This window comes from Epinephelus moara, chromosome 2 (genome assembly GCF_006386435.1).
Source record: "Epinephelus moara isolate mb chromosome 2, YSFRI_EMoa_1.0, whole genome shotgun sequence".
Classification (NCBI taxonomy): Eukaryota; Metazoa; Chordata; class Actinopteri; order Perciformes; family Serranidae; genus Epinephelus; species Epinephelus moara.
The window spans coordinates 1,827,522-1,841,987 of NC_065507.1; the positions used below are offsets into that span (position 1 = coordinate 1,827,522).

Genomic DNA, 14,466 nt, shown 5'->3' on the forward strand with positions numbered 1-14,466 from the left:
AAACGATGGACGGACCAATGAACGCCGGGGGTCTAGCGATTAGCCAATCAGCGCCACGCTGATGTCAAGCTGTACGCCGGTGGGTAACTGGTGAGGATAGCAACAATGGCGACCGCTACAGATCCTACAGACCACATTAACGATGCTATCGAGGTATTTCGCCACTACTCGCGTTAATGGAGGACCAAATTAAGGAAGCTGCTAAACTGGATTTAACGGCGATGCAGCTGGGCGTGCACGACGACGGAGACATTTTAAACGGGCAATGCTCGCTTGTTTTCGGCACCCCCGAGGCATGGATACTAATGACGTCAGATTCTGGGTGAGTCGTTGATCTCTACTGATTGGTTAGGGAAAAAAATCAAATTCCATCCCCCTTGTAAATCGCCTTCAATGGAAGCCATGTCAGACTGAAGGTTCTGGGAGCTTCAGTCTGAGCCATGTCAGACTGAAGGTTCTGGGAGCTTCAGTCTGACACTCAGGCTAGTATCTCGTCATAAATTGGCAAAAAACATCATAGTATAGTATGTTGTCAAAAATCATCAACAAACATCATAGTATAGTATGTTGTTGAAAATTGCCAAAAAATGTCATAGTGTAGTATGTCATCAAAATAACGAAAAAACATCATAGTATAGCATGTCGTCAAACATTTCCAAAAAAAAGTCATAGTATAGTGTTGTCAAAAATTGCAACAACCTTATAGCAAAACGTTGTGAATATATCATGTCAAATAAAGTCACAGTATTCAATTTCAATTCAATCAAATTAAATTTTATTTAGAAAAATAATATCACAAATCACAATTTGCCTCAGAGGCTTTACAGCATATGACATCCCTCTGTCCTTTGGACCCTCACAGCACATAAGGAAAAAGCAGGAAGAGTAACTGAGGAGGGATCCCTCTTCCAGGACGGACAGACGTCCAATACATGTCGTACAGAACAGATCAACATAATTAATTTACAGAGCCAGAGAGAGATGCAGGGCAGACAGTAATGATAATAGCTACAATAATATTGATTCAAGTAAATTGTGGTACAATATCATGAACAAACATCATAGTATAGTATGTTGTCAAAAATCGCGGAAAAACATCATAGTTATGGTTAAGGTTAAGGTTACTTTATTGGTTTCCCTTGGGAGAAATTTGGTTTGGATGAAGGGAAAAATTGCTGCATAGGGGTTACAAATAGAAAAACAACACAATAAATAAAGGGAAACAAAAAAAAAACAAGATACATAGACACATGCACACCCCTTACACATTAAACTCATACATACATGCTCGGATACACCTATACACACACAAGTACACAATACAATCACCTCCTCTCATTAATGAGCTTAACTGAGATAGGGATAAATGAGTGTTTGTACCTGTTGTGTTTGCACAGGGGGACCCTGTACCTCCTCCCTGAGTATAGTATGCGGTCAAAAATCATGGAAAAACATCACAATATAGTATGTGGTCAAAAATGGCCAAAAAAGTCATAGTATAGTATGTTGTCAAAAATCATGATAAAAAGTCATAGTCGTCAAAAATCATGATAAAAAGTCATAGTATAGTATGTCGTCAAACATTGCCAAAAAATAGTCATAGTATAGTATATCGAAAAAAATCATAGTAGGCCTATAGTATGTCGTGAAAGATTATTTTTTTGTGGGCTTTTGCCTTTATTGACAGGACAGAGAGTGAAATGGGGAGACAGAGAGAGAGTGGGGACTGACATGCAGCAAAGAGCCATGAGTCGGATTCAAGCCCGCGGCTGCTGCAGCGAGGCAGTGCCTCTGTACATGGGGCGCCGGCACTATCCACTACTCTACCGACGCCCCTAAGGTCCGTTTTTATTATCCTCCTACTTCATTTATTTATCAAATATTCAAACTACATAGAGAGAGCATGAATATAGCAGTAGAACCTTTATATGGCCCACATATTTTTATATTTATTTATTATTTTCAAAAGTAAACAGAAACATCAAAAGTAAATAATAACAGGTGATACTGATCAGTCAATCAAGAAAATAAAGCAGTGACTTTTAAAATGTATAAATGTTTAGCCTACCACACAAAAAAACTGTATCAAAAGCAAAAATACAATCAACCAAAAACTATCGTTATTTTTAAAAGTTATCATGAGAAAATGAGCTTTGCTATTTCGAGATAAAGAAATAATTAATTTGTGATCTCAAGACATTACACAAATAATTGCAAGCAAGGCTGTTCTCAGAGAAACTACTCTGTCCTCGGAGTCACGTCCTCGTCGTCTATCTGACCCTTAGAACTGGAACCACCGAGAGTATAATCCTTAATCTCAGTCTCTCGTGACAACTTCTGGCTGGCCTGGAAAGACAAACAAGCAAACATGGGCTGTTACTGCGAAAATATCTGGTCTCCTCTAACTAATCACATCACGCTAAATACTTCATTGAAATGAATAAAGATGATGTACCTTAGAGGTGAGGATGAGGGCAGTGATGAGTAGCATCATACCCAACAGGATGACAACAAGTCTGACGATCAACGCAGTCAGAGAAACTGAAACATTTAAAATTGCATCATTTTTATTAAAGTTAAAGCTAAACAAACCATATTTATCAAGCTTATATCAAAACTGTAAAACTGATGGACAACACTAAAATAACTGTCAGGAGCTGAATGGAAATTTTAGTTGAATAAGGGATTGTTCTTTACTTGTCAGAGGAGGTGGAGGGATGGGGCATGACTTTGTTTTACCCTACTCGAAGCTGCAAATATATTTCCTTGAGCCTCCCTGAGTGACTGGTGGAAAAATGCATGACCCTCCCTCCACCATAAAAGGACTAAATAAAGCACTGTAAACTATGGACCCTTTTACTGTTAGGAAACAGTATGATGTTTTTTGGTGGGCGGGGCTTGGCTGGAGGCAAAACAATTCTCCATGGACATTAGCTAGCTCTAGCTAGCAAGTTTTGTTGTCTTGTTTTAGACAATAGAGGAAGATGATGTGAGTGGTGCATTCGGAAATATCAATTCCGAGTGCTGGAGCGCACTCTGGCACAAACTGGATCATTTGTAAATTGAATGTACTGTTCGGTTATCCAGAGCACCGCACTGTCGCAATGGCAGAGCACACCCTAGGCATTCTGTCTGGGGTGATGGAGCAGCAGAGTGTTGAGCGGAGTGAATGTGTGATTAATTTAACCGTTAATTAACTAATGTAGAAATAGAACGCTCCATTTCTTCGACCAACAGGGCTCTCGTTTTAGTGTAGAGTGTCACACTGAATTTACAAATGCACCATGTCAGGTCACTCACTCTCTTAATCCCTCCCCAGTTTCTGATGAGGTGGACATGATAACCCACACAACACATAACGTTATTCATCCCTACAACAGGAAATACTTTTCCCTAACCTGATATGAAGTGTGCTACACATGCGAACATTTTTGATGATCACCTCCGCCCAGTCCTTTCATCTTAACCTGTTTAACCATAGTTGTCTCAGTCTTGTTGATAAAATTTAAGTTTGGAGCCATGACTCCTTCTATTCTGGCTCCCAATAACACAACAAGACGACACTTTAAGACTCCTATGTAGCCTACAGCCCTGCAGGGGCCAGTTGTGTTTTGCCTCCAGTGAATAAAATGACATAGTGTTGTTGGCCCTTAAAAGGTCTATTACTGGTACATGTAGAAGAATACATATACAGTATAGGCACACAATCAGGTTTAGCACTTTGTGTGAAACAGCAATATAGCAATATTGCACAAAATTTCTACAGTGCACAAGTCTTTAAGTCTACAGGAATGTAGGTCCAACAAACCCTGGACTTTCATCCAGGAGCCCGGTGTTCGCTTTCCATATGAATGTAGATCCAAACAACCTCCTAACCTAATCTTGTGTTTTTGTTGCACTGCGTTAATTGACACACTGTCCCAGGACGTCAACAGCAAACGCTGGAGGATGATCAACATCAACATGTTGACACTGATGGCACTGAACAAATGGCAATATGGAGAACGGCAGTAGCTCAGTCCATTGGGACTTGGCTTGGGCACCGGAGGGTCGCCAATTCAAGTCCCCATATAGACCAAGTATGGAGCTGGAGAGGTGCCAGTTTGCCTCCTGGGCACTGTTGAGGTGCCCTTGAGCAAGGCAATGAACCCCCAACTGCTCGGGGCACCTATCCAAAGCAGCCTCCTCACTCTGACATCTCTCCATTTAATACATGTATAGGTCCTGTTTGTGCCTGTGTGTAATTCCGGTCTGTGTGTGTATGACAACAGAGTGAAAAATGATAAATAATAAAAATGCATTTCCCCTTGGGGATTAATAACGTATACCTCCTTCTTTGATATGTGATGAGTTGGGATGAGAACAGGTTGGTACCAATTATGCTGATAGCTATTTTATCTATCTTATTAAATTAAAAAAAAATTTAAAAAAAAAAGGTAAGTTAGTGGACTTTAGATTTGAGATGACTTTGTCATGCATATCTGCTTGCATGTTAAAATAGTCAGTGTCACATTTCTGTGTTAGATTCTCTGTGAGGTTACCTGCCAGAGTGACATGGAGTGGCTGGCTCTCAGAGGAGAAGTTATGATAGAAAACATAATTGTGATAAACACAGCGATACTCCCCTCGGTGGGTGTGGTCTGCAGCAAAGAACAGGAAATGGGCGGAGTGATTGACAGCTGGCAAGGTGTAGTTCTGAGCTCTGTTGGAGGAGGTGGAGATAAGCTGGAAGTAGCCTCCTGGGAACTGTGGTTCAACAGAGCACCTGAGGGTGAAGTTGGAGCCCATGAGCACCTGGACCCCCTGCTGCTTGACATCAGAGACCCCGTCAGGGGAGGGACAGGAGGAGATGTTTGGTTCCGCCAGCAAGTCTGAGAACAAAAAGTGATTAGCTAAACTCGACCAAATCATGAAAATAGAGCCCAAGGAAGTAAAATCCCAGTGATTGGTTGCATTAAAAGCCTGTGGATAAACAACAGGTTGCTAGAAAACATCCACACTTACACTGTGCCTAAAAAGCTGCTGGAAACACAGCGATGCGTCAGTATAAATCCCTAATGTTTGGTACATAAGAAATTGCTGGAAACACAGCAATGACTGTTTTGTGGTCTTGAACAGTGGTCCACAGTCTCTCCTTGGTGTCCCACCATCCCCTCCACCTCCCCGTGACAAAGAGACCTCATATACTATGTCACTTTAGAAACATTCATATGATTCATATGAAAAAAGCAAATGTAATGTATTCACGGTCTGTTTGGCAACAGGATAAGCAAAGGAATGTAATGTAACATCGTCTTTACCATACAGTAGGTGTCATTAATGGTCTTACCTGTGCAGATGATTTTCAGGCTGGCAGAACTGTATGAATTCCCTGTAGTTGTCGTACATTCCTTCAGTGTCGATCTCAACTCAACACAGGAGGAGTTGATCCACCACACAGATCTGACTAAAGCTTCATTATACAATTCAAACGTTGAAAGAAAAGAACCACAATCGAGCTGTCTACACACTGCAGCTCCAGCTGCAGACTTAAGATCCCATCCATGATCAATTTTAGCCACAGATCTCCACTCTCTCTGGTTTTTCATCTCCAGTATTCCAGCACAGCGGCTGACCTCTCCCACCAACCTGATATCACCTGGAGGATCTGAGCAAAGACATGAGAATAATTAGCAGAGGAAGTACGGCAGTACGGCACATCACAGCTGCAGCTCGTCTTCTACCTGAGCAGGTGAGTCCAACAGCTTTGCCAGGTGAGCAGGTGTTCCTCTCTGAGCCTGAGCTTCTACAGTCCAGGAGAGCAGACTCATGGCCTCCACACTGGAACTCTTTGGTCCACATTGGAGCCTCCACTTCTCCATAGAGCGCCCCCTGGAGGAATGAAGGAGGCCCACAGCCAAGCTCCCTGCAGACCACCTCTGCATCCTGCTGGTCAAAGTCTGCTTCACACACTGGGGACCATGACTGGTTAGAATGGTTCGGCTTCACCTCCAGTCTGCCTGAGCACAGACTGGTCCCATTCACCAGCCTGACAGAGTCTGGAGAGACAGAAACAGAGCAATTTTATTGATGCTGCACTACAAAAATGGGGGCTTTTTGCTGCTTTGGGGACATCGCTCTGAAGGATTTGTGCCAATATAGAACACTTTGATACCTTGAGTTGAAATGGAGAGAGAGGCAGCACCCAGTTCAGTAGTTTGTCTTATTTTATTTAGCTTATTTTAACTTCTGTTTTATTTAGTTTTACTCTTTTTAAAATCTTTTTTGTGTGACTTTTTCTAAGACCAAAACATTTATCTAGAAGACACTAATTGCTCAGTGGAGCTCAGGGGAACTCCAGAGTAGCTGATTGGTTCATCACCACCAACAGTACTTGCCATCTTTTGACAGGTTTAAGCATCACAGACTGGTAATGAACACCAGAAATCAAGCATAATCTTTATTTGGATTTATATGATTATCAACGAAAAACAAGGTACACACCATTCCAGTAGATTAGTTAGTGTTGCAAGGGTCCCTGCTGGCCGTAGATGTCAAAATGACATCACAAAGATGTTGAACTCTCATGTTGCACAAACATTAAATTTTCATTGCAATGACAATCGGATTGACAATATTATGTTGTGTGGACAATAACATTATGGTGATTCACAGATGTTGGGTTTTGTTCTTCACACCTTACGACTGAAAGTCATTAGTATTCTACATCAATTAACGTTACCATGAGATGTTGCCCAGACATTCAGTTTTGGTCCCCCCACATTGCAACCTAAATTCAACCAAATTTCATCATCAAAAGACATTGATGTCAGCTGGGCTAAGGTGACTATTGAAACAGCAGTAGCAGTAAACTGTATATTTCTCACTGTCAGGTGAAAGTCCTTTACAGTATTTTGAAGTAGTCATCTTCCAGTAACAGACCTAATTCTCTATCCTTTTACCAGTTTAAACTGGCAGATGTGTGACAGGCTGAGAAACTGTAAAGATTACGAGTAAATATTATTTATGGTGTTACCTGAGCAGGTTATCTCTTGGACGGTAAAAGAATATGAAAATTCTTTAAAACAATTCATCAGTGAAGATGCATCACAGTCAGGTTTGATTGCCCAATTTTCACTGGCGGACTCCCCTCTTTCTCTAAATGAAACAACAGAGCCACAGTCCAGCTCTCCGCAAACTATGCCTGCTAATTTTAGCAGGTTCCAGTTGTTCGCAGCCACTGGTTTCCATTCGTCGAGCCGTTTCATCTCCAGCACACCAGCGCACCGGTTGGCCCCTCCATTCAGCCTGACACCACCATGTTCTGGGTAGAAACAAGACAGAAGCTTTGAATAGAAAGCCAATTACAGGGCTGACACATAGAGACAGAAAACCGTTCACATTCATATTCACACTCCAACGTCACTGTAAACTGACAGAGATGCACTGTCACTCAGAGCAGGCTGCCCTTAATTATGCCTTACTTTCAGCCCTAGTAAAATAGAAATGGGTGAGTTATAAAAAAAAATTTTAGCCCTCGTACAGTTGTCATGAATGTTGAAATTAGCTATAGAGGCCAAATTTTTTTTATACCAGGCTGTAAATATGTTTAGTTCTGCTGTAAAGTTGGACATTTTAACATGGGGGTCTATGGGGATTGACTCGCTCTTGGAGCCAGCCTCAAGTGGACATTTGAGGAACTACAGTTTTTGGCACTTCTGCTTGGCTTCATTTTTCAACACACTTGCGGCTTGGACCCAGGCCCACAGGAAGTGCACCTGGCTTTGAAGCCAATTTTTGTAGTGGCCGAACAGTGTAATTATACCTTCATGTGATGCCCTGTGCCCCAAAAAGACTCATAGACTTACATAGTGAAAGACATGTCTGCAAATCCGTGGATACATTTCTTTGAGCATCACAACCCCTAAGAAATGATTTGTTTCACTATCAGGATTTGATCCATTCAGTCCAACAACAAGAAAAGCTGCAACATTAAATCATGTGTTCCCCATTCAAGTTAATGGAGTGTGCCTGCTTTATGGTGCACTTTATAAGTATTCCTTTAAAGTCCACTGGTGATGATGTTTACTTCTACCTGAGCAGGTGAGTCCAACAGCTTTGCCAGGTGAGCAGGTGTTTCTTTCTGAGCCTGAGCTTCTACAGTCCAGGAGAGCAGACTCATGGCCTCCACACTGGAACTCTTTGGTCCACATTGGAGCCTCCACTTCTCCATAGAGCGCCCCCTGGAGGAATGAAGGAGGCCCACAGCCAAGCTCCCTGCAGACCACCTCTGCATCCTGCTGATCAAAGTCTGCTTCACACACTGGGGACCATGACTGGTTAGAGTGGTTCGGCTTCACCTCCAGTCTGCCTGAGCACAGACTGGTCCCATTCACCAGCCTGACAGAGTCTGGATAGAGAGACAAAAACTCACCAACTGCAGATCAAATGACACTGAACCACATAAGATTTTTTTGTTAAACTGTTTTCTGACTTTACAGCCGACTGTTACAGGATTTATCTCTTCAGTTCAGTGTACACTGCTGAATAAGTGAAGTGTCATCTAAAAGTCAGTTCAAATATTCTTGTCAAGTCTTTAATTATTCCAGTTTAGATTGTGTTCAAATGGTTCATATTACATCATCCACCACAGATAGAAACTGAACTGGAAAGTTACTGACACTGACCTGAACAGGTGATCTCCACCTTGGAAGAAGGCAATTCTGGGTTTGAGGACATTAAGGGCAGATAGTCATGTATGCATCCACCAGGGAAACCCCGTACCGTTCGCAGTGAAACAAGTGAGCCACAGTTGAGCTGTCTGCACACTTCAGTTAGTGATGTCATGTCCCAGTCAATGTACTGACCATCCACTGTTTTCCCAAAGCGATCAACCTCTATTTGATCAACACGGAGGTGCTCAATCTTTGTTTTAGGCCTATATGGTGATTTCCACTCTCCCTGGAGTTTCATCTCTATTTTACCAGCACAGCGGCTGGCTCCTCCCACCAGCCTGACATCACCAGGCAACTCTGAACACAGATCAAAAAAATCAGTGCATGAAATAAAGTTACTTCCACTTATCTTAAAAAGATGTGCAAAACAAGACTTTGATATCTCGTTTACCTTTTGCCCTCTGTGTGTCTTCAGCCCAGAACCCTGAGCAGAGGAAGATTTGGAAAGATGAGGATCAGGCAAAGGAAACTCAAAATTCATAAATGTGTCGCTAAATATATGATAATCATGTTTGTCAGAAATGTCATACAGATACTGAAACCATGGATACATTTTCTTCTCCCAGCTTTAGTGAAAACAAACTGAAGAGTTGTTAAAAGAATTGATCTGTTGAGCTCAGATCACATGTGGATGTGATGACTGGACGGATTAAGAAACTCAAAAGTCTGCTGATTTACACAATTATGATAATGGAGAAATATTATATACATAGAGCCAGATCCAGATCGCCCATCCAGTCCAATGGACATATCTTTTCTAGGACGTCTAGATCTATGATTACTCTCATCTGACTCCACCCAAATGCACAGACTTATTTGATGGGACATCTATAAACCAATCACAGTGTTCCACATCATCTTAAGTGGACTGCAGTAGAGCCACGCCCCCTTTATAAACAAGCATGGCCAACAGTGAAGCAAGGAGGAACAACAAGGTACATTTCAGTCTATTAATCATATTGGTAAAGTACAAATTTGTGTTTAAAGTAAACATGAGATGTTATATTACAGAAATCCACCGTTGAAACCTTTTGTTTGTTTGTTTGTTTGTTTGTTTGGAACATAATTGGGTTCTGAACGGTTCATGCTTTTTTGATTTTTAGTTGAATTTTAAAACCCACAAATGTAAATAACTGCTTGAATGTGCCAACCTTTAATTCAATTTGATGACAATTCTGTTTATTATATTGTTTATTGTAATTATTTACAAGTTACGTACTATGGAGGACCAAATCTGCCATGATGAAAAAATTAAAATTAAAAAAATGTCTCAATAAATAAATAGTTGAAATAATAAAGAATGAAATTTAGAAATAAAAGTCTGAATTATCATAATAATAATAAATATGTAGGTTTATTTTGAACATATATAAACATGCAAAGAAATGGAAAACTTAATAAATAAAATCTATATATTTATTTAACTTGATATTTATTTCTGTATTTATTCATTTTAATATTTCAGTATTTTCTTATTCATTCTTATCTCTTTTCATGTATTTCTAATTGTATTAATTTCTTGTTTTATTTATTTTCCTATTAATTCATTTTCCTTTTTATTTATTTCCGATTTCATTTACTTCTGCATTTCAGTGACTATATGTTAATGAGGGGGCGTATCTTCATGTGTCACTTAACAGCCATTGGTTTATTGATATAACAGGTCATAGATAGATTATACTTGTCTCACAGCCCATTACGAGCCGTGGCGCAGCCTTAAATTAATATGACATCTTGTCATATCCGGGTATGACAAGGAAGGCTTCGCAATGGCTTGAACTCTCATGTCGATAAACCAATGGCTGTTAAGTGACACATGAAGACACGCCCCCTCATTAACATATGGTCACTGAAATATAGAAATAAATAAAAGAATAAATTAATTAAAAGGGAAGTAAATAAACGGAGAAATGAATAAATAAAATGAGAAATAATTGTAAAGAGATAAGAAATAAAAAAAAATAGTCAAATAAATAAAACATTTTATTTTTCTATTTCTGTGCAAATTCATAGATTTTCAAAATAACTGAGACTTTTTATTTCTATGGAGCCTATCCCAGCTGACACTGGGTGAGAGGCAGGGTTCACCCTGGACAGGTCACCAGACTATCACAGGGCTGACACATAGAGACAGACAACCATTCACACTCACATTCACACCTACGGACAATTTAGAGTCACCAATTAACCTGCATGTCTTTGGACTGTGGGAGGAAGCTGGAGCACCTGGAGGAAACCCACGCTGACACAGGGAGAACATGCAAACTCCACACAGAAGGGCACAGTCTAATTTATGCAATAACCCACCATTAAGCTCAACAAAAACTAGTTTGGCGTGAAATCACACTGTCTCCCTTCAACTCTCTGCTAGATTCAGGTTTACCAGGCCTCAAGCTCAAGAAACCCTCTGGTGCTGGCAAAGCAGAAGCACGAGCACGTGGGCGTGCAAAAACAAAAAAATACCAAAAAAATAAATAAATTGTGGACGGGATGCCCTTTTTTCCTCTGGAGTACCTGCCTTGGAAAATGTCTGTGCCCTGGACAGCTGCCTGGATGGACATCTGAGATCACAGAGTAAGTGCTAAGATACTTTTCTTTTTTATTTTCTGAGTCAGCAGCAGCTGAACTTGTTACAGATTTAAATGTCCTCAGTCATGTGGATCATGATGTTTATCTTGCTGTGGTATTATTTCAACACAAGTTATTAAACATACATACATACTCATGTAATATAGGGACTGGTGGAGGTTCCTCACATATCACCACACACACACACACACACACACACACACACACACACACACTCACTCACGCACGCACGCACGCACACCCGCACGCACGCACACACACACACACACACACACACACACACACACACACAAATATCCTGACAGCTTCTTTCAGCTCTCTGTCTCCCTTCTAAAAAGTCTCAGATCATTAAAGCAGCGTCCTACCTGAGCTCCAGAGAGACAGAAACACAATCAGCGCTCTGAGATCCATGTCCACTCAGTGTCCCTGTCACTGTGTCTTCTTCATGTGCCGTCTCTGCTCTTTATATCACTTTATCACACAGCCCCAGCCCTCTCACAGATTTCTGATCTTTTTTTTTTTTTTTTTTTTTTTTTTAAACCATTTCCTGTACACATTGACTGTGGGCTGTTTCCTCTCAAAGCATCAAATACTTTATCAGGGAAATATGTAAATTCAAATAATATTGATACTTAACACGGTAAAAAGTAACAAGTCATTTCCACCTAAAAAAGTAGGTTTCCATGCTGCCTTAAAACTTTAGGTTGGTCAGAATTTCCATGTGGGAAAAATCCAGGAAGTAAAGCAAACGTTGAAGAAGAGTACACTTGCAAGATAAATGTGACACTTTCTAATGTCACAATGGAGGGACAACTACGCAGGTTGATTATATTGACTATATTGCTGTCATTGTTCATTTTAGCTCCAACTAGAAAACAATGTTTTGATGCATTGGATGTTTTGTATTAATAATCTGAATCTGTAAAATAAAGTTTCTTAAATAAATGTGGTTCAGTAAAATATGGTTTAAAAAAGACCCTATGAAGTTTTCCTGCCTTTGAATATTTAGGTTTAACTTTATTCTTCTGTTAGATATCATGAGTTATACAATTTATAATCTTTACACAATGAGTTTGTTGTCCGATCACACGTATTGTTTTATGTCCTTGTCATACCTATCTTATATTTTTCAGTTTCTGCCACTTTATGTGCAGGTTTGTCACAATATATAACAATTCTTATTTTATTTCACTGTTGTTTCCTTTCTATTTATTTGGCATTGGACGTTTTTCTTGTTCCTAAATATGTTAACTATTCATATTGTACATTTATGTCATTTTCATCTTCAATTTCTGTCAATATGTTTTTTTGTTTGTTTGTTTGTTTGTTTGTTTGTTTGTTTTGTCTAGTAGGGCCACACCAATATATCATGTGACCTGTGTCACATGACCCTCACATGATCTTTAAAATTGCACACCTGTTTCTAAGGCCCAATCCCAATACCCCCCCCCATTGCCCAACCGGCATCTACAATGGAGTCTCTGGTTGAGTTCATCCTACCTATCACGTTTGCCGCATTCATCATGCTTCGTTTGATGAACGACAGACGACAGGGGACTTCTGCTAACCAGCTAACATTACGAGGCAGCATAGTTATACTAGCTGGCGTGTTATCGTAATGTGAAAAATCTGACAATTTTGCAGAACAGGACAGATGACAGACTAACTAGCTAACAAGCAACCTGACGACGGTAACGTTAGCTTTGTATGAACTTTTTCCCCCGTCTCTTGCTCAGTGGTAGCCATGGCGATGTCTGCCCCTTGCTGGCAAGTCAGCATCTGAAATCCCTCGCTGCGAAGGGCTAGTTTCATACCCACTACCCCTCGTTATGCCCCCTACCCCTACATGCAAAAAGGAATTGGGACACCACTACCCCTCGCGGGAACGCGCAAATCTAGGGGTAGGGCCAAGGGGGGGTATTGGGACGGGCCCTAATACTTAGCCCTACCCCTACATTGGCGCATTAGCTAGTTAGCTGGTTAGCTAGCTAGCTAACTGGCAGAAGTCCCCTGTCATCTGTCGTTCATCAAACGAAGCATGATGAATACAGCAAACGTGATAGGTAGGATGAACTCAACTGGAGACTCCATTGTAGATGCCGGTTGGAAATGTAGATGGCTCGCAGCTTCCTGTTTAAAATAGTTATGTATGCGTGAATGTAACCAACGCGGTGACGTAGTGAGTGGTGTCCCAATTCCTAGGGAAAGATTTCAACCCCTACCCCTCTCTAGTGAAACATGGTTTATCCATGTATTAATAAAGGGTTTTTAACTACAGTCAGAGTGCTTCGGATACTTTTTTGGACTACCCACTTGTAGTATGTATTTTTACACTGAGTGAGCTGGTCAGTTGTTGTTTTTTATCTTTAAGCACAATATTTCCCTCTGAGATGTCGAGGAGTAGAAGTAGCAGAAAATGGAAATATTCAAGTAAAGTATAGCAGAACTGTAAAGTACGTGAGTAGCCTAAATATATTTTCCACCACTGTTGCATATTAATACTGCCAGTTTGTGCTTTGATGCTTCTGATGTTGTTGAAGCACAACATTTTATTGGCATCATTTTGCAAAATACATGTTCTAAAAGCAGAGAGAGTTTAACACCCTGACTTTGAGGTGGTTAGATATCAAGTTGTTATGGTGAAGACATGACTTAAAGCCATCAGTTGCGACACATCAGCTTCCTCGCCATCTTTCTATCGTCTTATCAGATTTATGTGGTTTGTACCAACAGTCATGCATCTATGTTGGATGTACTGACGTAAAGCTGCTGTTTGCAATTGCATTTTATATGGTCGACACGTTCAATGATCTACCAGTCATTTTCCTAAATTTCAGGCCTTGCAGCACTCAGTAAATTATTGGACCCGGCCATCCAGACTGGAGATGAAAGCTCATCCTGCAGCAGAGAGAAGAGTCGAATCCAAACTTATCTGAATTCATGTGCTGAGCAACAGTATTAGTCAGTGGGCAGGTTTAACACCCGCCTGTTAAGACTAGACTTAAGACTTTCCTCTTTGATAAAGCTTATAGTTAGGGCTGGCTCAGGCTTGCCCTGTACCAGCCCCTAGTTAGGCTGACTTAGGCCTAGTCTGCTGGAGGACCCCCCTATAATACACCGGGCACCTTCTCTTCTTCTCTCCTTCTCTCTCTCTCTCTCTCTC

General features: G+C 40.7%; 1 protein-coding gene across 1 annotated transcript; it reads right to left on the minus strand.

The window, feature by feature from the left end:
* Nucleotides 1-1,653: 1,653 nt before the first annotated feature.
* LOC126403046 (antigen WC1.1-like) lies at nt 1,654-9,077 on the minus strand. Its single transcript, XM_050065450.1, has 8 exons — nt 8,667-9,077; nt 8,075-8,389; nt 7,016-7,303; nt 5,724-6,038; nt 5,330-5,647; nt 4,542-4,871; nt 2,456-2,541; nt 1,654-2,346 (listed from the first exon to the last, which is right to left on the minus strand). Exons 1-8 carry the CDS (start codon nt 8,950-8,952, stop codon nt 2,239-2,241), a joined length of 2,046 nt encoding a protein of 681 aa, XP_049921407.1. The 5' UTR covers nt 8,953-9,077; the 3' UTR covers nt 1,654-2,238.
* Nucleotides 9,078-14,466: the final 5,389 nt, after the last annotated feature.